Source organism: Macaca fascicularis, chromosome 9, assembly GCF_037993035.2.
Source record: "Macaca fascicularis isolate 582-1 chromosome 9, T2T-MFA8v1.1".
Classification (NCBI taxonomy): Eukaryota; Metazoa; Chordata; class Mammalia; order Primates; family Cercopithecidae; genus Macaca; species Macaca fascicularis.
This window is the reverse complement of record NC_088383.1, coordinates 141,152,864-141,178,358: the sequence shown is the minus strand read 5'-3', so window position 1 is coordinate 141,178,358 and position 25,495 is coordinate 141,152,864. Positions and strand designations below refer to the sequence as shown.

At 54.1% G+C, this 25,495-nt stretch overlaps 1 protein-coding gene across 1 annotated transcript in view; it reads right to left on the bottom strand.

Annotated features, from left to right (window-relative positions):
• JAKMIP3 (Janus kinase and microtubule interacting protein 3) overlaps nucleotides 1-25,495 on the bottom strand; it is a 77,104-nt gene that overhangs the window by 35,694 nt on the left and 15,915 nt on the right. Inside the window, 7 exon segments of the mRNA XM_065521625.2 lie at nucleotides 2,375-2,434; nucleotides 3,262-3,297; nucleotides 3,401-3,532; nucleotides 4,468-4,614; nucleotides 5,294-5,413; nucleotides 6,921-7,136; nucleotides 23,499-23,996. Coding sequence (XP_065377697.1) covers nucleotides 2,375-2,434; nucleotides 3,262-3,297; nucleotides 3,401-3,532; nucleotides 4,468-4,614; nucleotides 5,294-5,413; nucleotides 6,921-7,136; nucleotides 23,499-23,996 — 1,209 coding nt within the window.

Here is a 25,495-nt window from a genome sequence, read left to right as displayed (position 1 = left end):
TGCCATCTTCTCAGTCCCTTCCGCCGTAGCCACGGTGGCCTCCAGGTCTCCTCCCAGTTCTTCTGCCAGAACTTTCCAGCAAAACTCCCTCTGGGACCCCAAGGCCACCGGCTTCTCCTACCCCCTGCCAACCGCTGGCCCCTGTCCTGTGTGCCTCCCCACACCCTGTGTCCTCCCTTCGCAGGGCCAAGGCATCTGCTGGACACGTCCACATCCCAGAGGGGCCCCGAGCAGGGAGGGCCGGGACAGCTCCTCCTCCCCACCTTTCAGAGGGCAAGTGTTTGTGACCAAGGAGCATCTAACAACCTAACAGCAAACACTGCTGACTGCAGAAAAGCAACACACACACACACACACTCTCTCATACACACACACTCACATACTCTCACACTCTCACACACACACTCTCACATACACACACACTCATACTCTCACACTCTCACACACACACTCTCACACACTCATACACACACATACTCTCACACACACTCACACACACTCACACACACACACACATACTCTCACTCTCACACACACTTATACTCACACACACACACTCTCTCACATACACACACACTCACATACTGTCACACACACACTCTCACACACTCATACACACACATACTCTCACACACACTCACACACACTCATACACACTCACACACACACACACATACTCTCACTCTCACACACACTTATACTCACATACACACACACTCTCACAATCTCTCTCACACACACACACTCATACTCTCACACACACACATATGCAGACACACATTCACATCTACACACTCATAGACACATACATACACACATAAACACACATACATATACATAAATGCACACACACACACATACACACAAACACACTCAACATAAAGCAGGAGATGAGTTAGGTGCTTGGGCAGCTGCTCCAAAGGCTCCCTTAATAAAACACATAGGTTTATCACAAAGGATTCTACTGTAGAGAAATGACAGGCGTTCACATTTCCTGGGGACGTGGGTCTGCCCTGTGGGGCCTGTGGATGAGGCTGCTGCAGCGTGTAGGAGTGGCCGAGGATGGTGAACGGCAGGACAGGCGAGTGTGGGGTGTGTGCCACAGCCAGGATGGGTGAGTGTGAGCCGCCACAGCCGCCCGTCCTCAGAGCCATGCATCACGGGTCGTGGGGACTCGGACCTACACGGGCAGTGAGGACGCCAGAGCTGCCACCTCTTCATTGCTAGTGTTGCTGGTACGTTTGTTACCAATTCCTATCTTCTCTTGGAAATTGAAAGAAACAAGTTTACTAAAACTGATGAACAGAATATTTACTTTGGGTCTTATTTTGGTCATTTCACAGTAACAATTTTTAGAAATAATAAAAATTTTCTTTTCATCTCCAAAGACTGACTCCTATTAAGCACGCACCAGCACGCTCTCCACACACATCAGCACTCTCCACACACGCAGGCGCAGTCCTCTGCACACACACCCGGTGTACTCTCCACACACACACACCCGGTGTACTCTCCACACACACACACCCGGTGTACTCTCCACACACATCAGCACTCTCCACACACGCAGGCGCAGTCCTCTGCACACACACCCGGTGTACTCTCCACACACACACACCCGGTGTACTCTCCACACACACACACCCGGTGTACTCTCCACACACATCAGCACTCTCCACACACGCAGGCGCAGTCCTCTGCACACACACCCGGTGTACTCTCCACACACACACACCCGGCGTACTTTCCACACACGCGGGCACCATCCTCTGCACACACACCCGGTGTACTCTCCACACACACACACCCGGCGTACTTTCCACACACGCGGGCACCATCCTCTGCACACACACCCGGTGTACTCTCCACACACACACACCCGGCGTACTTTCCACACACGCGGGCACCATCCTCTGCACACACACCTGGTGTACTCTCCACACACACAGGCGCGGTCCTCTGCACACACACCAGCATACTCTGCACACACGCGGGCACCATCCTCTGCACACACACACCGGCGTACTCTGCACACACACCGGCACTCTCCACACACGCGGGCACGGTCCTCTGCACACACACAACAGCGCTCTCCACACACGCGGGCACGGTCCTCTGCACACACACAACAGCGCTCTCCACACACGCGGGCACGGTCCTCTGCACACACACACCAGCGCTCTCCACACACGCGGGTGTGGTCCTCTGCACACACACCCAGTGTACTAGCGTACTCTACACACGCAGGCACGGTCCTCTGCACACCCTCTGGGTGTCCTCTCCACACACACCCGCGCTCTCCACACACGCGGGCTCAGTCCTCTGCACACACACCTGGCATACTCTCCACACGTGCTGGTGAGCTGTTCCTTACCTTGGGAAGTTTTGCCATTTTCTTTCTTTGCTTCCGGAATCTTAACAGCTTGTCCCGCTCCTGCAGAAGTCAGTTGAAGAGGTTGTGTAAGTGGTGGAAGAGCTCCATCAGTTTCAGTCCACAGTTTACTGCCCCCGTCCCATCATTTGGATAACAGGGAAGATGGTGTCCGGGCTGGCTGTCCCCACACCACAGTGGGAGGCCCTAGCTCCAGCTCTGCTGCTTGGGGAGCTCATGTCTCCAGGGTGACATGGGCAGCTCCCCAGTGAGGCGGGCTCTGAGCTTGTTTTGCTCAATCGTCCACCAGCCCCTCCTTCTGAATGCATCTGGGGGCCACACGGGGCAGATGACTTGAGGGTCACAGATTTGTGGGAAGCTGGAAGGGACTTAGGACCACGGCCCCTCTGGACCCTGCAGGGGTGGCATCCACATCTGTGTGGGGACTGACGCCCTCAAAATACTAAGGAGACTGGGGTCCTGCTGCTCTCCAGGGAACCCATGCTGTGGTTTCATGGCCGTGATGGTGAACCTCTTGGGCTGCGGCTGCCTGTCTGTGCTGGCCAGGGAGAAATGCATGGTGGGGTGAGCAGCCAGAGAAGGGCAGCCATCTGACCCTGGCCATTAACTCAGAAACACGATCGTCCCAAGCTGGTGCCATCTCAACTGGGGCATCAGTGGGCATCCCTAGCTCCTGTCTGACCCACTCGGAAGGGCATCAGCCACCCGTGCACGGCCTTGGCCAGGTAGCACTGCAACAACAAAATCCACCCGAAAGGCTGCCGCGGCCGCTTCTGTCTGGTCTGTGAGGAGCCCTGGGCACAGAACGGGTCCCACGGGTGATTGGGTGGAGAGCGGGGGCGGGGGAGGCGGGCGCTGACCGTACTTACTAACACGCTCTTCACATAGCCGGCGGTCTCAAGGGTCTAGGAAAGGAAGACAGCACGTTACAGAACTGCTAAGGGCCCCTGTTAGCCAAGCCCCTTGGGAGCCAGAGGATGGTGCCGCGGCACACAGCCCGCCAGGTACCTTAGATAGTTCATCTATGAGGTTTTGCTGCTCCACAATCTGAAGCTTCAAGAAATCGACTTCTCTCTCATCCTGACTTTGATCAAGGTCGTTCAAGGAGCTGGGTCTCCTTATGATTCCGGCTCTCTGTCTCTGAAACGCCAAGCAGCCCACACCACAAGTTGGGGGGTGAAGGGGTCTGGCTGAGTACAGTGGGCAGGGGGTCCTCCCTCAACCCGCGCTGCCCACTCTCAGCTGCCCGGCTGGTGGTCTCTGCTCAGGCCTCAGCACAGCCCAGCTGCGAGGCCCTGGGGAAAGGAGGCCACGCGTAGGCCCAGTCCCGCAGCAAGAGCAGGTGTGTGCAGCCCGAACGGACACAGATGGGCCCTGCTGGTCTCCCAGAACGCATGGCTGGAGGGGATCGCTCAGAGCCCTGAAGCTGACACTGGGTTGTCTGTGCCCATTTCCCACCTGGCCACCGCTCCCAAATCCCTCCGGACTTTAACTCAGTGTGAAAAGAAGGGGGCTTCCGTAGAGAGGGGTATGGAGGGCGCCTCTCCTCCACGTCCTGCTGAATTACTCGTTGGGTAAACTCTGGCTTCATGGCCTTCAGGGTCTTCAGGGCAGGGAAACGCAGTGACACTGGCTGACGGCCCCCCACTCCTGGCTCGTGGCCTTGGCAGAGCAGAGACCTCCCACCCCTGACTCCTGCTCGGTGCTATGTGCCAGGCCTCTTCTCCTCCCCAACAGCTGGGACCCTGCAGCTTCTTACTACCTTCGCCTGGGATTTTCCGAATTGGAGGCGGCCTGTTCCAGGCCCTCAAGTGAGACGTGGGCAAACGGGCCTGGGGAGGGGATGCCCCACAGCCGCGCCCTTTGCACAGTCAGGGCCTCCTTCAAGCCTCCCCTCCCCAGGGCTGGGCTTGGCGGTTGCTCGCCCTCAAACATGCGTGAGGCCAGACTCCAGCAGAAGGCCTGATCGTCCGCCTGGGACTAGCTGTCACGCTAAATCTCGCATGGAGAAGGGAGGGGCTGCTGCCTGGAGCGCGCGTGCGGCCGTGGCCCCACGGAGCCCCCGACCCCCTCACCATTTCTATGTTCTCCTGGGTGACGAATTTTAACTTGTTTTCCATTCGGCGTAAAGCATGAGACAAATCCTCATTCTTCCGACTGAGGCGCTTGTTTTTATCCAGCAGTGGCTTGTACTGACTCTCGGCTTCTCTTACACGCTTTAACTGAAAGACAAAATTAATTACGATTGTTCTTTAAGTGGCAGGTCTCCACACAGAGTCTGCAGACTGACCAGAGCCTGGGCTGCAACAACGCAGTTCCCAGCCCACTATTTGGCAAGTCCATGCCTCCAAGTGGCGCCCACTCGCCCAGCGCCCAGGTGAACCCAAGCTCAGGGCTGGGCTCGGCGTCCGGGGCGGGTGAGTCCCGTCCCATTGACAGATGGGGATGAAGATGAAGACCAGCAGTCCGGAGCCAGTGCTTTGTTTTGCCAAGAAGGGCTGTGGTAAAACTGCCCAGCCCACTGGACCCTTGCAGACACGTGACAGCTCACGCACCCTCCAGGATCTCGAGTTACCCTGAAATCTCAGTGGCTATAAGGACCAATGGTGACAACCCCCTGAGGGGCCGTGTCTGCACATCCTAGATCATCTACAGAACAGAGAAGGCTTCCGTCCCCAGTAACGCAGGGCAGGGGTTAGTCAACCAGCCCTTGAGGGGTAAATGTGGCCCCTATCTGTTTTTGCTAATAAAGTTCAACTGGAACACAGGAGACTTAGATGCAAGGCCGATCCCTGCAACCACCACTCCTTTTCACAAGGAATTTTGAAAGTGAACTCCCCCCAGGTCCCTACCTCCGCAGTCACAAACCCCCGGGAGCCAGAAGCCCCCGCCCCCACTCACCAGCTCATTCCTCTCTTCTGACAGCAAGGCGTTGCGGTCCTCCAGTTTGCGGATAATCGCACTTAACTCTGCAATTTTAAGCTGGAAGCGCCGGGCATCTTTTTCATCCAACTGCTGTTCCTAAAACAAAAATCAACTGCAAATAACTGTTCCTACACACAGGCCTGGGAAGCCTTTGCAAATCCCAGCACGCTACAGGAACCAAAACCCTGCCGCGGGACGAGCGCCTTTGCCTCCACAAGGCTGCCGCGAAGGTTCGGATCCCCCAGGGGAAAGGCACCCAGCCTAGCACCGTGGTCACTGCAACTGCGTGAGGTGACAGAACCGACGGGCAGAGCAAGAGACCCTGCCTCAAACACAACAACTATTTTAAGATAACATAAAGTAAAATAACGAAAAGGAGCAGACATGTCTACAAGTATGCAGATGGAGAGGGCGGGGACGTGCAAATGCAGAAACCGCGAGTGTAGGTGATGCCAGAAAGACGCCGGCCAGCTCCCAGTCCTCTGCCTGGCCCCCGCTGCTGCCCCTTCAGGAGGGTGTGTCCCCTGCCCGGAGGGGCGGGATTTCTCTGGTACGATGACATGAGCACAGGAAAGACACTTGTTGGAGACTTTCAAAAGAGGTGATCTCCCTCAATGGGACTTCTAAAGGGCCACTTTTGGGACCCCTGGAACTTCACTCAAAAATCGGTGGAAACGTTTGAATCCAGTTTCAAATCTCTCTGGAGTGAATGCCGTAGTCTACCACACACCAGCAGGAGGGGCTGGATCTCATTCAACGAAGCCGTCTGAATGAGATCTTAAAATAATATTTTCTATTCTTGAGATATCGCTGTCCTAGGACCGGCTCAGCTCACACACAGTTTTGTCCTCAAAGCGAACAAGCAGCATCCAGGATGGTCCTGGGCCCGACTCGAGTTCCTCATTCAACAGGTGCAGGAGAGGCTCGGGGTCAAAGACCCAGAAGGACCAGCTGGAGGGTCCCTGGACTTCAGATACCCCAGGGTGTCCCAGAACCACGACAAGGATGTGAGTGCAGAGCAGCAGCGAGGAAGCGGGTGGAGCTCAGCCGGGGGTGGTCGGCAGACCCCACACAGCAGAGCGGCCCAGGGAGGAGCAGAGAGTGGCATGATCACATGAGAAGCGGGTGGGAGGGTGACTGGTGATGCGAGTGCCAGAAATCACCCTCGAGGGGCCAGCTGGGCACACGGTGGGCAGGGAGCCGGTGCGCCAGCCTTCCCGGGCCAGAGGCAGAGGCCGTGTGCTTGGAGATGGCGGCAGCGCATACCCAGCACAGCCTCCTCCCACCAACCCAGGGCCAGACCCTGGGCCAGCAAGTGCCATGGACTGCAGCAGAAGCCTGAGGCCGGGGCCCACGGGAGGGTGACAGGGCTGGGGCCGATGCTATGCTGACAGGAAGGAAGGAGATAAATCCACCAGCCCTCCGGGCCAGAGCCAGAGAAGCTGAGCACCTAGGGCCAGGCTGGGTGGGGAGGTGCCCAGGCAGGAGGGTGCTGGCTCGACTCGGGCTCTGGTCTCCTGGGGGAGTGGCCCATGCAGGGCCATGCAGCCACGTGGCTGGGTCTGTGACACGGGGTGGGCCAGCGGGCCTGGGAGGTGCTTACAGGGCTTCCCGAGTGGTCTGAAGCGTCTCCTGCACCGGCTGCATGAGGAAGTTCCCGTCTGGGGCTGCCCGGGTGCCGGTCGGCCTCTCGGACCTGGGACAGCTGCTCATCTAGAGCCTCTTTTTGGAGCTGCAGTCTCTGAGCATGCCCGGCTTGAACCCCTAACTCTCTCTCCAGCACGAAGACTGCTCTGTCTTTAAATTTTATCTCCTCCATCTACAAGGAGAACAGAACACAATCACACAGGCGGCAGGACATGGATCTGCAGTTACCATAGAAACCAGCGCAGCCCTGCCAGGCTGGGCTCTGAGACCGGAAGCAAGAGCGGAGTGTCCTGGACGGAGAGCAGGAGCCCCGGCCCTGGGCTGAGGCACGACGGAGAGCAGGAGCCCCAGCCCCGGACGGAGAGCAGGAGCCCCGGCCCTGGGCTGAGGCACGACGGAGAGCAGGAGCCCCGGCCCCGGACGGAGAGCAGGAGCCCCGGCCCTGGGCTGAGGCACGACACCTCGGCTCCCATCAGGCCCTGGCTCAGCCGGCTACACAGAGCTGCTGCCAGCAGGGGACTCCTTCCTGATGGTCCCCAGACTCTGTGTGCTCTGGCACGGCACCCCATTCGGTGCTGTCCCGCTGGGGCCCTGGGTGCACATGGGGGTGGTGTTGTCTAGCAGAGTCGGCGGAAGCCACTTCCAGCTCCTGCCTCTGCCGTAGGTTGGACAGAGAGGAGGACACCCAAGTTACCCACACTTTGCCAATAGGAAGGTGCCATGGGCAAGATTCTTCTCTAAACAGGCAGGGGAAACCCTGGGGAACAGAAACCCTGGCCTGAAAGCCAGCGCTACTCCTTCCCCAGCCCGGGCCCACCCCCAGGGGAAGGTTGTGCAATGTGGGGGCATCACTGTGGTCTTTGGACACCGCCCCTCCATGCTTCTGGGCATGACTAAAAGGCTGGGACCCCACACAGCTGTCTTCAGGCAGCACCACATTGCTCATTAATCTGGCTGCGAGCCGGGGCTTTCGGGTTGAGACGGCAGCCCAGGGGTGTGCAGGACGTCTGCCCGCCAGTGGCTGTGAGGGGTCGGCAGCCCTCCCCACCCTCCCTACAACGCAACGCTTTGTGCTCAACCCACAAAGGGAAGAAGCCATTCCTTCCGGGGATACAGCAGCCGTAGCCTGCAAGCCCCCACCTGCTTCCAGGGATACAGCAGCCGCAGCCTGCAAGCCCCCGCCTGCTTCCGGGCAGGGATGCGCCAGCCAGAACGCAGCACAGCCGACCCGACGGCCCCCCACTCTTCAGACAGACACGCTCGGCACTTTGGACGTCATTATCCACGGCACTAGATTTACAAGAAGACAAGGTCTTCGGGGATGAACAGCTCAGTTTGAAATATATTTTCGAACAACAGAGCAGAATGGGATATCTTGCTGCTTTACTCATTGTTTGAGGTTTAAACAAGCTAATAAATCTGCTATTGCTGAAGTTAGCTTGGAAACAAAGAAAGGAGACGTCTAATTAGCCCAGATGGAGCAAGTGATGAGCTGAACAGAAGAAAAGAAATCCTTAATTGCTAAATCCCCATCTTCTCTGCACGCAGCGACACTGAAAGAGGCAACACAGTCAGTCAGTGGGAAGGCGGCTGGTGAAATAAGAGCATGTCCATCAGCAGCTGTGCCTGCGGCCTGGTGCTCACACTCTCAGACTCAAACAAGATTTTCTTTTACCAGGACCCCCTCACTCCCAGCTGCAGAGGATGCCTGGAAACTGGAGAGAAGCCCTTGGGATAGTGGTCTCCAGGGCAGGGGGTGTGCAGGCCGATGCTGGGGCTGGAGGAGAGACGATACCCCTCCACTCTGCCTGCCCCTGACCCGCCTGCCCCCAGGTATGCCCCGCAGTGTGTCTCAGCACGGGGCCCCGACACGCAGCATCACAGCCACCTGTGACAGCTGTCCATGGCCAGGTCCCTGAGTCCCCCAGATGTGCAGTTAGAACCTCTAGGGTGGAGCCTGGGAAGCTGCATTTTACAAGCCTCCCTGCTGACTGTGAAGCCCACAGACATGATCTCACCACTGCCCCACAGTGCTGAGGCCCCTGCATGCGTGTGTCCCGCCACGCCCATGAAGCACGCTCACTACACAGGGCACGTCGTCATCCCCAGCATAGTCACTGGCAGCTGTGGCTGCTCCCAACTGGGCTGACCATGCCTCAGTGCTGCAGACAGGTGACTGCCTAAGGTGTTGGCAGAGTACCTGCGACCCCCCAGCAGGTCTCCTGACCCCGGGCCCATGGAGCCAGGACTCCTTCCAAAGACTGGGCCTGTGCAGGGAGCCCTCATGTCTGACGGGTGCCACTCATATCACCTCTTTCTCCAGAGGGGTCTGCGCCTCAGGGGAGCCCTCCCTCCTCATCGACTCTTGGTTCCGTGGGTGGTGACTTGAGCATACGAATGCGCCTTGTGAGACAGAAAAGGCTGCTGCTCCCAGTGGATGTGCTAGAGATAAGGAAGAAGATGTGCCTTGTCCTAGCTGGGGCTTGTTTTCCTAGCACAGAGGGTGTTGATGAGAGAAGGAAGGACCTCCATCACCCAGCTCCCAAGAGCTTAGAATGGGTGGGGGAGATGGGAAAAAATACACAGATGAGATACAGAGCCTGATCCTGTGATTCCCTGTGAGAAAGCAGAGACCTGGATGGTGGGGGGAGGCAGGGGGGCGGTTGGAGGTGCTAGAAGAGGCAGCCAAGCCTCCCTCAGCCTCTGGTGGGGTAGGAGAGCTTGTAAGATGAGGGAAATGTGACATTTTAGGAGCCCAAGCCCCTTGGTGTCCCAGAGACACCAGAACTTACTGCATGTCTGGGAATTAACCCTTGGGAATTTTTCTCTAGACAGAATGTCCAGGTCCCCCTCAATCATGGGATAATCTGCCAGCACCATGAGAAGGTGGTTCCCAAGCCTGGTGGTCTCGTGCTGGAATCACCTAAGAAGCTTTCTCTTAAAAAAAAAAAAAAAAAGACTGATGCCCAGAAACTTCTGGTTCCAGACATGATGGGGTAGTTGGCATTAGACTTACCCTTCTGCGGTGAACAACTCTAGAAGCTGAACAGGATACACAACACAGGGGCAGGAGAAGGAGACAAGGAAATCAGTGCTTGTCAGCACAGGGCCCCGGACACACAGCGTCACAGCCCCTGTGGCCGCTGTTCACAGGCAGATCCCTGAGCCTGTAGATCAGTGCCTCTCATCACAGGGCCCCACCTCCCCTAACGTTTTCCCTGAGGGTGTTCTCGCAACCTCTCTCCTGGGAAACAGAGCCCCAAGCCGCAGAGGCCTCTTTTGTTGCAGGAAACCAAGATTAGAATTTGGTTGGGGCTACTACAGCAGCTGGGATTTGGAGAGTGGAGGAGGGAATGGCAGAAAAGGAATGACAAAGATCTGACTAAGGATTCCCTTAGGTCCTTGGTCCCCTGCTAAGCTGTACATGTGCAAGGCAGGACTCCCAGAAGCCTTGCAGGAAACAGTTCCTGAGAATCTGAACGGTTAGTAGAAATGTAAGTGGTTGCACATGGCTGTGGAGACATTGCAATTCAAGCTCAGACAGAATAGAAGATCATAGTGATTTCTCTAGACCCTGCAAAGGTTACACTCCCAGGGGCAGGACAATGTCCTAGGAGTAAAAACTTCATATTAAGAGAAAACTAAATAGACCTTACCTAACAAAGCCTGAAACCACACCTCAAAAGGATCCAGGTAATCTGCTGGTCAGTACCTGTCTGCTTGAACAAAACTCAACATTCTTAAGACAACAATAATAATGCTCAGCCTCACAACACATCACCCACAGTGCCAAGAATATAACGAGCATCATTAGACATGTGCACCCACAGTGCCAAAAATTTAATGAAAATCATTAGACACATGAAGAAGCAGGGAAAAATAACCAATAATGAAGCTAACTCTATGGCAACAAATCAAAAGATGACTAGTCAATAAGAACTTAAAAAATAATTGTGATTGATAGAAACAGACCCAGAGATGGTGAGGGTATTGAAGTAAGCAGATAAGAACTTTTTAAATCGTTGTAATTAACTCACTAAAACTAATGTAATTAACACATTATATTTTTCTAACAGAGATAATAAAATGACTAAAATACAGTAATTCAAATGAGAATCAGGATCTATTCTTAAAAAGAATTAAGTAGGCACTCAAATCCTACATACAAGGTCTAAAATTAGAAATTCATTACAAAGGTTTCAAAGCAGACTGGACACAGTAAAATCACAAACCCAAGATAAAATGATAGAAAATATCCAACCAAGGCACAAAAGGAAAAACAGAAAAATAAAACAGAATAGAGCTCAAGAAAACTGTAAGCTATAGTCAAAGTGTCTAATATACATGTGATTGGAATCCCAGAAAGAGAAAGGAGGAGAAGTAATGTTTGACTAAATAATGGTCAAGAATGTTCTGTATCTGGGGAAAGACATCACTTCAGATTCAAGAAGCTCAGCTGTCCCCAAGCAGTATTTTTTTTTTTAATTACAAAAACACACCTAGACACATCATAGGGAAATTGATGAAAACCAGAGTTAAAGAGAATATCTTAAAAGTAGACAGGAAAAAAGACACATTGCCTGAAGCAACACCTCTAAGAGCGACGGCTGGCTTTTCAAAGGAAACTAACAAAATCAGAGGACACTGGCAGGACATTTTTTGAGTGCTAAGAAAAATGCCTGACAATGTGAGAGTTCCAGGCTCAATGAATACATCCTTGGAAAATGAAGGCAAGTCAAGATGCCCTTAGACAAAAGTGGAGAGCATCCTTTGTTAATACACCCACAATGCAAATAATTCTAAAGGGAATCTTTCAGGCTGAAGGGAAAAGACTGCAGATGAGAACTTGTGAAGATATAAATATAAAAGACCATTGGCTGCTTATGGCAACAGTAAAAGCCATTTCTTTGGGGGCTTATGACATGTGTCAAAGTAAAATATATGACAATAATAGGAGAAGTGGGTAAATGGGGTTGACCTATTGCCTTATAAGGTACTTGTATTTTGGGTATATGGCAAAATTACTAATTTATGATAGAATGTAGTTAAGGATACATATTAATATTTCTCTGTAACTACTAATGGAATAACACTAAATGTTGACCAAAAGGAGATAATCCCATACAATGGTTGGATAACCCCATGGGATAACCTCATCCAAGGCAAGGAGTAGAGAGAGGGAGGAGGAGGGAGGGAGGGAGGAAAAAAAAAAGGAACAGGGGGACGAGAGTAAAAAACAGAGAGAAAAGAACACAAATTCCTAGCATCAGGAATGAAACAAGAGACAGTGAATAGATAACAAGCAGCTCTCATTAAAAGTCTAGCGAGCAGTCAGGCGCGGTGGCTTACACCTGTAATCCCAGCACTTTGGGAGGCTGAGGCAGGTAGATCACCTGAGGTCAGGAGTTCAAGACCAGCCTGGCCAACATGGTGAAACCCTGTCTCTACTAAAAAAACCCACGCACACACACACAAATTAGCCAGGCATGGTGGCACACACCTGTAATCCCAGCTACTTGGGAGGCTGAGGCAGGAGAATTGCTTGAACCCAGGAGGTGGAGGTTGCGGTGAGCCAAGATGGCACCACTGTACTCCAGCCTGGGCAACAGAGTGAGATTCTGTCTCGGGGCGGGGGGGGAAAAGAAAAGTCTAATGTCAACAAGTGGGAAGATGTGTATGAACTGAACATACTCCTTGAAGAATCTATTTTACCAAACTTAACATAAAAATAAATATAAAATCTGAAGTTTATATTTATTAAATACATTTAATTCATAATTTAAAAATATGTCACAAAACTCCTGACCCAAATAGCTTCTTTGGTGAATTTTCCAAACGCTTAAGGAAGAAATATACTTACATTGAACAAACTCACTGAGAGAATAGAAAAAGCAAAATACTTCCAAAATCATTTTATGAGGCCAGCCAAATCTAGATACCATAACTTGGCAAGGACATTATAAAAAGTGGGAAAAAAAATCCTAAATCCAGTGTATACTTATATATAAAATGGACAACATGGCCCAGTAAAATTTATTCCAAAAATACAATGCTTATTTTATACTTAAAAGCCGATTAACGTGTCATCTGATCAACAGAATAAAGAAAAAATAATGATCATTTTGATTTATGCATAAAAAGCATTTGACAGAATTCCATAGCCATTCACGAAAAAAATGCTTAGCAAAGTAGGAATACAAGGGAATTTTCTTAATCTGATGAAGAGTATGTTGGCTGGACACAGTGGCTCACACCTGTGATCACAGCACTTTAGAAGAGTGCAATGGCTCACACCTGTAATCACAGCAGTTCAGGAGAGTGCAGTGGCTCACACCTGTAGTCACAGCACTTCAGGAGAGTACAATGGCTCACACCTGTAATCACAGCACTTCAGGAGAGTACAATGGCTCACACCTGCAATCACAGCACTTCAGGAGAGTGCAAAGGCTCACACCTGCAATCACAGCAGTTCAGGGGAGTGCAGTGGCTCACACCTCTAATCACAGCACTTCAGGAGAGTGCAATGGCTCACACCTCTAATCACAGCACTTCAGGAGAGTGCAAAGGCTCACACCTGCAATCACAGCACTTCAGGAGAGTGCAAAGGCTCACACCTGCAATCACAGCACTTCAGGAGAGCGCAATGGCTCACACCTGTAATCACAGCACTTCAGGAGAGTGCAATGGCTCACACCTGCAATCACAGCAGTTCAGGAGAGTGCAATGGCTCACACCTGTAATCACAGCACTTCAGGAGAGTGCAAAGGCTCACACCTGCAATCACAGCACTTCAGGAGAGTGCAAAGGCTCACACCTGCAATCACAGCACTTCAGGAGAGTGCAATGGCTCACACCTGCAATCACAGCACTTCAGGAGAGTGCAAAGGCTCACACCTGCAATCACAGCACTTCAGGAGAGTGCAATGGCTCACACCTGTAATCACAGCACTTCAGGAGAGTGCAAAGGCTCACACCTGCAATCACAGCACTTCAGGAGAGTGCAATGGCTCACACCTGTAGTCACAGCACTTCAGGAGAGTGCAATGGCTCACACCTCTAATCACAGCACTTCAGGAGAGTGCAATGGCTCACACCTGTAATCACAGCACGTTAGGAGAGTGCAATGGCTCACACCTGTAGTCACAGCACTTCAGGAGAGCGCAATGGCTCACACCTCTAATCACAGCACTTCAGGAGAGTGCAATGGCTCACACCTGTAGTCACAGCACTTCAGGAGAGCACAATGGCTCACACCTCTAATCACAGCACTTCAAGAGGGTACAATGGCTCACACCTGCAATCACAGCACTTCAGGAGAGTGCAGTGGCTCACACCTGTAATCATAGCACTTTAGGAGTATCAGTTGACCCCAGGAGTCCAAGACCAGCCTGGGCAACAAGGCGAGACCCTGTCTCTACAAAAAAATTAAAACTTAGCCAGGTATGGTGGCATGTGCCTGTAGTGCCAACTACTCAGGAGGCTGAGGTGGGAGGATCACTTGAGCCTGGGAGGCCAAGGCTGCAGTGAGCTGTGATCATACCACTGCACTCCACATGCTGGGTGACAGAGCAAGACTGTGTCCAGAAAAAACAACAAAAAAAGTATTGCCAAAGAACCCAACAAAAACAAAAGCAAAACCAACCAACCAACCTGCAACTAACATCACACTTGGTGAAATGAATATCTGATACTTTCACCAGCAGCTGGGAATTAGGACGGGTGGGTGGTCACTCTCAACACTTCTGTTCACAGTTACACTGCAGGCCTTCACAGTGCATCAAGGCAAAGAAAAAAGCAAAAGGTGTGAGCTTGGAAAGGAAGACTTAAACTGTCTTTGGGATGACGTATGGTGGCCACTCCTGTCGTCCCAGCACTTTGGGAGGTGAGGCGGGAGGACCGCGTGCGCCCATGAGTTTACAGCTGCAGTGAGATACGATCATGAGAACCTATCTCTCAAAAAAACAACCCCCCAAACTGTCTTTGTTCACATACAACATGATTATGTGTACATGGAAAATATTTTTCAAATATACAAACAAGTTGTTAGAATTAATAAGTGCATTTAGCAAGGCTGCAGGATAGATAGATATAAAAATCAATTGTATTTCTGTATAGCAGCAAAAAATTGGAAAATAATATTTTAAAATTTGAAAAGCTGACCATTTATAACAGCATGAAGCATTAAATATTTAGGAATAATTTTAGCAAGGATACAATGATACATAAAACCTCTACACTGAAATTTACAAAACATGGCTGGCAGAAGAGAAAATGTAACAGTAAATACACCAGGTTCCTTAAGGTTCAAGGTGCCAGTTTTTCTGTGGAAACTGACAAGCTCATTTAAGTTTCATACAGAAAAGCAATAACAATCTTGAAGAAGAGAAAGAAAGAAGTTGTAGAACTTAGACGACTAGATGTCAGGATGTACTTTAAAGTGTCAGAACTAAGACATGGTACTAATGACGCAGGGCAGAGTAACAGACCAGCAGAATGCAAAGGGGCCTGGAAAGAGCCCACAGCTGTGGGCTCACTTGATACATGACCGAGGTGCTATTGCAGCACGGGGGAGGAGGACAGTCTTCGAAAAATGATCCTGGAATAGTTGGATATCCACACGGCAAGCAGGGAACATGTCCCCATCTCATACTATTCACAAAAACTGAACTCGGATGAATTATAGAATTAAATGTTGAGAAAAACAATAAGGCATCTGAGCGACACAGACGGGGCACCTTCATGCCCTCGGAGGGGCCGAGGATGTCCAAACCGGACACACACAGCACACAAAAGAAACCAACAAATTGGGCTTCCTTAAAATGCCAAACTTCTTTCATCCAACACCAGCATGAGGAAGATGACTGGGTCCGCCACAAACTGAGAGAAGCCGTCAGCGGGGAGAAGAATACTACTCCGGCTTAGAGGTGGGGAAGACATGAGCCGGTGTCTTATGAAAGGTGATATGCGGATGGGCACCGGAACGGCCAGCTCTCTCTCTCTTGCCGCTTTCCTAAAGAAGTGGCGATACTGTCCCTGACGAGGGTGTGGAGTGAAGTGGGGCTCTGCCCACCAGCCGAGTGGCTTTTCTGTCTTGAGGTAAAGCGTCTGCTCAACTCATCACCCCGCAATTCCCCTCTTCGCCCCGTGAATGCACAAGAGAAAGGCATGTACGTGGCCACCCAGGATGTGACCAGTGCTCATATGACGGCCACGTGTGGGACACGACTCCAATGCCTCTCACAGGACGGGTGACCGTGTGGCAATGGACATGTGCGGCGCGGCTGGCTCGGCTGTGATGTGCCAGGGTGGGACGTGTGATCACATGGCAATGGATGTGTATGGCGCAGCCGGCCGGCTCGGCTGCGATGTGCCAGGGTGGGACATGTGATCACATGGCAATGGACGTGTATGGCGCGGCCGGCCGGCTCGGCTGTGATGTGCCAGGGTGGGATGGATGATCACATGGCAATGGATGTGTGCAGTGCGGCCGGCCGGCTCGGCTACGATCTGCCAGGGTGGGACGTGTGATCACATGGCAATGGACGTGTATGGCGCAGCCGGCCAGCTCGGCTATGATCTGCCAGGGTGGGACGTGTGATCCACATGGCAATGGATGTGTGCAGTGCGGCCGGCCGGCTCGGCTGTGATGTGCCAGGGTTGGACAGATGACAGTGTGGCAATGGATGTAGGCGACATGGCCGGCTCGGCTGTGACACGCTGGGGTGGGCAAAGCAGCAGCAGCAGCAGGACGCATGCTGCTGGGACGGGCAGCCCTGCTGGGCCTCCACCCCAGTGCTGGGTCACGGTGGACACACCCCCCCAGAGCATCACGCATTTCCTTCAGATTTGAGCCTGTTCTCTGTAGACGTTTCCTCAACATCCACAACATGGAAAGAAAAGCGAACCTTGATGCCAGGCGTCACCCTCCGGAAGTTCTGGGTTAGTTTTGCTGTGGGCACAGCTGTGCCCTGAGACTGTAAAAGCTCTTAATATTCCCAAACTCGTCCCAAGCAGGTGTCTCTGGACATCCACAGCCAGGACTGTGGGCAGCTACTCAAGGGTGGGGCCTTACCTCAAGGACTCCCTCATCGTTTGCAAGGCAAGCGCCTGTGCGGTGAGGCTATGGCCCCAGAAGCCGATGCTGCATCTGGCTGTGGATGGCTGGAAATCACAATCTGGGGTTTTCAGCAAAACCAAAGCATTGTGTGGGAGCCAGGCTTGGGGCTCAAAGGAAGCTGCTGCTGCTGCGTTCGGCAACGCCAGTTTTGAAGACACACTGATGCCCAGACTCTGCGCAACACCATGAGAGAGCAAGGGCCTGGCACAAGCTCTCGGCCACTTACCTGACGCCGGTCTCCAGGCGAAAAGCAAGGACAGGCTACTCCTCCCACTCCCACCCCCAAAATAGCACTTGGGGAGAAACTGACCTCATTTTTACAGCCATATTTGTGTGGGGTTTTAATCACTGCTGTACATTAGCATTCCACTTTAACTAGCTGTCTAGACAACTGGGGGAGGAGGAACCCGTATTATAAATCACAGATCTTTATGGGAAAGGAGAAACTGGCTTTTGCCTGTAATTCTTTGAATTTATAGTCTTTAACAACAGTCTGAGCTTGTATTTTAGCAAACGTGCTGAGCGTGCAGTAGCTGCGTGCACCCAGACAGCTCTCTCAGGCTCCGTGATGACATGGCACAGATCTGCCACATGGCTGCTCCTGGGGCCCTAGCTCGGCCCTGTCCTCAGAGCCTGTCACCAGCCAGATGTGCAGGGGACGGGGCATTGGCATGGTCATCGCATACCTGTGGGTGGGAAGTGCCTCACGCCTTCCACGTCTGACTTTAGCAGAAATTTGGCCAAGAAAGCCGCTGGGAGCCCAGCTTCTCCCGGAGCACCAGCTTCTCCTGGAGCCCAGCCTCTCCTGGAGCATGGAGTGGGTCACTTACAGACGAGGATTTGGCTCTGGAGCCTTCTGAGGCTCCAGGGTCCCCTGCTGTAAAATCAAGGGGTCTGCACAGTGGAATCATTAGGGCCTGAAGATGATGGGCCCTGGGCCGGTGGGTGATTCCTGAGCTCCCTAGCCAAGGCATTCTGATGTGTCCAGCACAGAGGCAGCTCTGACCCCAGTGCCACCCACCACAACCTTCTGGGCAGGGAGAGGGCGTTCCTGACCCGCTGGATAACGTGGGTTCTCTAGCAGCTTCTCTAGCAGCCCAGCCCTGAGTGCAGCCTTGCAGCCCTGCTGTGCCCAGCCCTGCCCTGGCAGCAGCGCCTGTGCTTGTCTGGGGTGTCTGTTGGCCCCTACATCCCCACCCTGCAGGCCTCTCCTCTCTCCCCTCCACCTGGCTTCCTCTCTGAGACCCTGAGCCCCCACCAGGTGCCACACTTCCAGGCCTGCACTTAGGGTCCCAGGACAAGACAGGGGGCTTGCCTGTTAAGCCTCCATGCTCCGAGAGCAGGTGTGGCCCTGCCTGGCTGGGCTTCTGCCCCTGCCCAGTCCCTGCCCTGCTGTGTGGCCCCTCCAGTCTCTCCCCATCCAGGGCTAGCCGAGGTGCCCAGTGGGCCCCTGAGATGGGCCCTTGCCACCCAGGAGCCTCGGCCCAGAAGACCCACGGTCAGGCTGGTGTCTGGGCCAAGGCTGGGGTGCTGGAGCAGGTGGCAGGCAGAGTCCCAAAAGCCAGGGAGCCGACCAGGGGGGCTGGGAGGCCTCTGACTCTGGGCCTTTGGGAGGATGGGGGTGCTGTGCTCTTTGCAAATGGGCCACCACTTGATGAAATCCATTCAACAAATATTTATTGAACACCTACCCTAGGTGCTAGGGGCTGAGTAGTGAACAAAACGGACCCAAAGTAAAGACAGCAGGCTTTGCTGGCCAGAGTTAGGGAGGCAGAACCTCGAATCACGGGGTCCATTTTGGGAAGAGCAGATGATGGTCCTGAGTGTGTGCTGAACACCCAGGACTCTCTCAGACCCTCCCTCCTCCACCAGCCCTGCCAGACGTGACTGTCCTCAGGGTGGACCTTGGTGGGACAGGTTCACCCCATGGGAGCAGCGCCCTCAGACAGCACGTTCTTGCTGGGGTTGTGGCCACGCGTGTGGTGCTAAGTAGACGAGGGAGGCACAGAAACCCCCAGCTCCCACAGGGTCCCAGTCAGGCCGGCCTCATCCACAGTGCTCCATCCCCAGGCCTGTCCGTCCCCAGACTCAGATATCACCCTCCCAGGGCCACGGCTATGTGCCCACACCCGGGGGGTGGGGGCCAACACGGGACGGCTCTCAAAGGAGCATGTCTGACTGTGAGCAAAGATCGATTCCTGCCAGAGGCTGGTGCTCCCTGCAGCAGAGATCCATCCCTGACCCACTGTGTCCTCACTCAGGGCCTGGCGAGGCCGAGCATCCCACACCAGAATGTTCTGGGACTCAGGTGCCAGCCTGTGCTATGGCCACAAAAACAGCAAAATGTTTGGCTGATGTAAGGAACCAAGGTTGTGCGATATTTTCAGCTGTAATAGTAGCTGAGGTCTCTTGTTGGGAGAACCCGAGGCCTCTGTCACCCACCTGGCCTTGCTGGGGCCTTGAGAGCTGGGTCGGCGGCTGTTCCTTCTGCCTGCAGCTCCTGCCAGGCCTGGGAGGCCACTGTCCTGCCCCAGGCTCAAAGGCCCAGCAGCGCTTTGCACCCCCAGCTCTACTGGCTCTGCTGACTCTCAGGGCAGGGCCCTGCCTCTGAACCCCACCCTCACCCCAGCCTGCCTCTTCTCTGACCACCCCCAGTCCCCTGGGGCTGGGCCACCTCTGGGCCACCTTCCTCCCACTTTTCTACCCCAGCCCTGCTCTGAGTCCCTCTCTGAGCAGCTTCCATCCCAGACTTCCCCATCCTCACGAAGCTGCCCCTTATCCCCAGGCTGGACACTGCACTGTGCCTCAGCCCCCACAGCTGGAGAGGCCGCACTCCTGCTCAGCTCTCCCAGCCCCCCCCCACCTCACACCTGCTCGGCTCTCCCAGCCCCTCCACCTCACACCCGCCCGGCTCTCCCAGCCCCCCCACCTCACACCTGCTCAGCTCTCCCAGCCCCCCCCCACCTCACACCCGCCCGGCTCTCCCAGCCCCCCCACCTCACACCTGCTCAGCTCTCCCAGCCCCCCCCCACCTCACACCTGCCCGGCTCTCCCAGCCCCCCCACCTCACACCTGCCCGGCTCTCCCAGCCCCCCCACCTCACACCTGCCCGGCTCTCCCAGCCCCTCCACCTCACACCTGCCCGGCTCTCCCAGCCCCTCCACCTCACACCTGCCCGGCTCTCCCAGCCCCTCCACCTCACACCTAGATTTAACTCCACACATTCCCTCACAGCTGGGCCTGGGGAGCAGCCCTGCACGTCATCACTGGGTTTTAGAGGACGGGATGTTCTCATAAATGATGGCCTTAAAGGAGAAGATCTGAGGTCCTGGGGCCCTTGTCAGTTAGGCAAGTGGGCCCCACTGGGACAGGGTCCCCAGAAAGAAAGTGTCCCGGTGGCTGGATTCCTGGTGCCATCAGAAGCTCCATCACCACAGCTGATGCCCTCAGGGCACCTCTTGTGCTCTGGGCATGGAGCCAAGTACTCCCTGGGTTTTTCATTATTTTATTTAAATTGCACAAAACCAGGATATAGACAGAGAGATAGCTGGGCTCTGGGAACGGGGCTGAGGATGAACTGATGGGAGGTGTGTCCCTGATGAGGCCTGGGCAGCTGTGGTCAGGACTAGAAGAAGGAAGTGCATCCCAACAGCTGTGCGGACTGGGCTGGGCTCCAACAGCCACCCCTGGGGGAAAGTGCGAATCACGCTGTGGATGGGATGTGAGCCCCCAGCCAGTCCCTCCTCCACAGGACCCAAGCAGACCCAGAGTTCCTGGATGGTGGTGGTGGGGGCCTCTCACGGGCAGCACCGTCTTCCCACTGACAGGGTGTATATGTGTTTAAGCATCGAAACAATAAATAAAGGGGATGTCCCAAATCTACAGATTCTATAGGAAAAGATCATATAAGACTTTGAAATAGGCAAGAGAAGATTTCTGATTGTCCTTGTACTGGAATGCCAGAGCCCCTGGGGATGACCTGACCCCAGGAGGGTGTGCCTTCGTCTCTGATTAGGCTGTTCTACGACTCCACGGAAAGAACAGTCAAACTCTGAGAAGGGTGTGGGCAAAGTGCTCATTTCCTGGGCACAGACGGACACGATTCCTGTGCATCGGAACGCAAATGGTTTTTGTCAGGCAGGGAACGTGAATCTCTGTGGGTCAAGTCCTCATTTGCATTGGTTGAAAGTAATGAGTTAATAAAATCTTTGACATGTGTTCACTGTTTGTATGAGAGTCATGATTATACCTTCTGTTAAAATTTATCCTTGAACAGTTTGGTTAAAATCCCAAAATTCCAACAGTTTTTTTATTTAGAGCAAAGATGATTCTGAAATTTATATGGAATTCTAGACGGCCAAGAAGACAAGGCAGGTTACTCTTTAAGGCGAACAAAGTGGGAGAACGTGCTACTCCAGAAATGAAGCCTTTTTATAAAGCTAGAATAACTACTACAAAGTAGGGTGGAGGAGGGACTGACGATGAGACACAGCAGAAAGTCCACTCTTGTGAGAACAGGTGCGAGCTGGCAGAGGCGCTGTGGCAAGCCGAGAGACGGTCTTTTAAGCAAGGGCTGCTACAGACATAAGTATGGAAGATGGAACTATAACATGTTCAAAAGATGAGGCTTCCAAACTTTGGGATCAAAAGATTTCCTAAACAAGACAAAGTGAGTGCCAATCCTAAAGGGGAAGATAAACAAATTAGACTGTTTTACTTTAAAATGTAAGACCTTAGATCATAACACGATGCTGCTGAGCACGGGGAAAAGATAATACACAGAACAGGTAACACACCTGCACTTTGGGGTAGGTTTTAGGATCAGCCTGCCCCTGCCTGCAGAGAAGCCTGTGTGGAGGGGGAGATCTGGCGAGGATGGAGAGTGAAGACACAGGTTGGAGCATGCTTTCAAAAATTTGAAATAAAATCCAGAAGAATCAGCCAGAGGAGTTACGAGTAGCTGCTCTAGTACGGTGAGAGGGGATGGCAGGGAACTGCTGGTTTCTGTTACGAGCCTTTTACTTAAGGAAAAAGCCGTCTTCCTCTACTGAGAGCATCGAATCCAACCACGACAAATGAAAGGGTCGTGTGGCACTGGGCAGAGGCAGCCGCCTGTCCCTCCCACCTTCCCAGGACAGTGGCAATGCTTCCTTCCTTCCCTGCACAGAAAAGCAAGCTCCGCGTCATGCGAGGAAAGCACCCAGTTCTTACGAGTGCTGGCTTGGGCCAGGTCCTTGGGTTGCTAAGGTGACATCGATATATGGCTCGGGAGGGCGAAGAGTTGTAGGGGAGGTTGGAACAGGGACCACTTTGGAAAGGAAGGGGATCACCCAGGTTAGGCATGTTTGGGGCATACACATGCCACCCAAACATGGCATGTGTATGCCATGGCAAGGTCACATTTACTCCACAGTGGCTGGTTCTCCCCTCCTGGCTGTAGGTGTGGAGAGTGGCTGCCCCTCTCTGGGAGTTCCACACGCTGGCCCAGCCTGGAGGCCATCCCTGGAGACCAGAGGCCCCAGGAAGCAGGCAGAGGAAAGCTGCCCCAGGTGCACGGTCACACCACATGGAAAGATCACTGCAACCCATCAAGGTGCCCAGGGCTCGGGGTCCTGAAGAGGCACAGGGCTGGGGCACGCACCTCTAATCACAGGACAGTCTCCTCTCCAAAGGACAAGGGGCATCGGGGCATCGGGTGCAATCAGTCCCTTGCAATCCCTGGACATTCTCGTCAGCTGAACCCTAGGCCTTTGAGAACATCGACTCTACTGGTGCCTACTATGGGTGCCCGAGTCTCTGGAGTTATTAGGATGCTCCAGGTATAGGTGCCAACATTAGACCTCATTGACCCACAAATCCGGCAGCTCATCTGGTCCAGCCCAAGTGCAATGGTTTCGCAGAGACGGGGACCTCAGGGCAGCTGGAGGCCATCGCACCCCCCGGGGCCTCCTGGTCTCTCTCGATCCAGTGAGTTCAACTGGAGAATCACTGGATAATTCCCTCTGAGTCCCCCCATGAAGACGTGTGGGACTCCTGCCGCAAAACACTGAGCCCTGCCTGGCATCAGGTATAACCCGGGACACTAAAAAGAGGTGTCCGTGAACCCTGCTGTGGGAATGGGCAGTGCCGATTTCTAGGTTTCTTGCTCTGGCCCAAGTTAAGAAAGGAAGTAGAGCTGGTGTTTGTGCAGAAGGGGAGGTGAGAGTCTGGCCTGCCCTGTAGGGGCCTGACTGTGGGTCTGAACCTTTTCTAGTGGTGTCATGACTCTAGGGTCCTCAAAACCAACAGGGGTGGCATGAGGAGCCTGTGCTGAGAATGTCATGGGGGGTGAAGCCAGAGCCGCCCAGGTGCTACCTGCGTGCTCCCGGAGCCCACACCTGTGCTCTCGCCCATGCCCGCCCCTGCCCGCCCACGTACCAGCCTGCGGATCTCCCGCTCACACTCCTTCTTGATGCGGGTGATCTCCTCCTGGTGTAGGTGGTACACACTGCGGATCTCCGCGGCCTTGATCTTGTCCGCCTGAATCACCAGCGTCAGCGCCTCCTCCACCTGCCTCTTGGCGCCCTTGAGCTCGGTGATCTCCTGCTGCATCTTGACCTTCTCCACCTCGAACCCCTTCTTGGCCTCCTCCTTGGCCTCGGACAGCAGCACGGTCTTGACCTTGTCAGGGCCACCATCACGCAGGGCACTGAGCAGTGCCTGCAGCCGCTGGTTCTCGTTGTCCTTGATCTTGATGACCCTGAGCAGCTCGGCCTCATGCTGCCGCAGCAGCGTCTCACGCACGGCCTGTAGCTCCTTCATCTTCTCCTCGTGCAGCTTTGTCTTGAGCTCTGTGAGCAAGACTGCAGTCTTGTGCTGCTCATGCTCGCGCACCTGCCGCAGCTCCTGGTTTTTCTCGCGTTCCACTTTGCTGACCTGAAAGACAACAGCGAGACCGACTGTGGCAGGAGCTCCGGCCGTGTACACACTCACGCCTGAATATGTATTTGGGAGGAGCTTCCATGATGCACACTCACACACCTGAATGTGCATTTGGGGAGGATTTTTTTGAAACTTGGGGGTTATCTTCCATTCTGGAATTACCCCTTAACAAACATGGCTACGAAAACCTGGAATCAAACCTGATTGGTGGAGGGCAGGAATGTGCACTCATAGCATCCACAGGAGAACCCTCAGAGGGGACACTCCAGCCTGGAACATGAGACCGCGGACACACTCAGTCCACGGAAGTCTGTGCACCTAATCCAGGATCAGGTTATACAGGGGAGGCAAGACCATGGTCACCTCCCAGGTGAATCCACCAGGAAAAGGGTGGGACTCTTCCCCTCGGACACGGCCCAGCGAGGAGCGGGCAGGGGCTGCCCTGAGTTGGGACGGGGCTGTACCTGCAGTGTCCCCAGGCAGCTCCCGCTCCGTTCCCTGCATTCTCACCCACATGGCAGGAGCTGCGCTTGTGTCCCATGATGTTCTCGGCAAACCTGGAAATAAATCTGAGCCACTGCGCCATCTGGGTGGTGTCTAAGGGGAACCCTGGGATTTTTGACTCTGGGCCATGTGTTTTCATCCAGGTGCTCAAACCCTTGTCCACGCTGTCAACCATCCACAAACCGGCAGTGGGTGCTCAAAGTCCATTTATGGGATGAAAAAGTGGCTGAAATCCAGATTTGCCCTGGATCTCCAGCGGCACCCTGGCCCCCTTCCCTGCCATTTCGGGACTCTGGTGCCCCTACCCAGCTGAACGGTTAGGCCCGTGGTGGACTCCTGCCCACTTCATAGCGTTTGAGCCCCTGGGAGATAGCTCTTGTGACTCAGGGCTCCTGCTCACCTGGCTGCCCACGCTCCCCACAGCCCCCATCATCTGGCCTCACGACTCTGGGGTGCACCCACAGCCCCCATCTTCTGGCCTCATGACTCTAGGGTGCACCCACAGCCCCCACCTTCTGACCTTATGACTCTGGGGTGCACCCACAGCCCCCACCTTCTGACTTTATGACTCTGGGGTGCACCCACAGCCCCCACCTTCTGGCCTTATGACTCTGGGGTGTACCCACAGCCCCCACCTTCTGGCCTTATGACTCTGGAGTGTACCCACAGCCCCCATCATCTGCCCTCACAACTCTGGGGTACACCCACAGCCCCCATCTTCTGGCCTGATGACTCTGGGGGTGCACCCACGGCCCCCATCTTCTGGCCTGATGACTCTGGGGTGCACCCACAGCCCTGCCCTCTTCCCTCTGTTCCTTCCTGGGCCTCCAAGACCATCGCATGCTGCTGGACCCCAAGCTCTCATCACTGGCCCAGCCCCCTCTCTGGAACTCTGGGGGCCAGGCCTTGGTGACTGTGAGGGTCCTGTGGCCTGCATGCGGGGGGCTAGCCTGCGAGGCTGCCTCTCCGGGACCCCCACTCTCTGACCC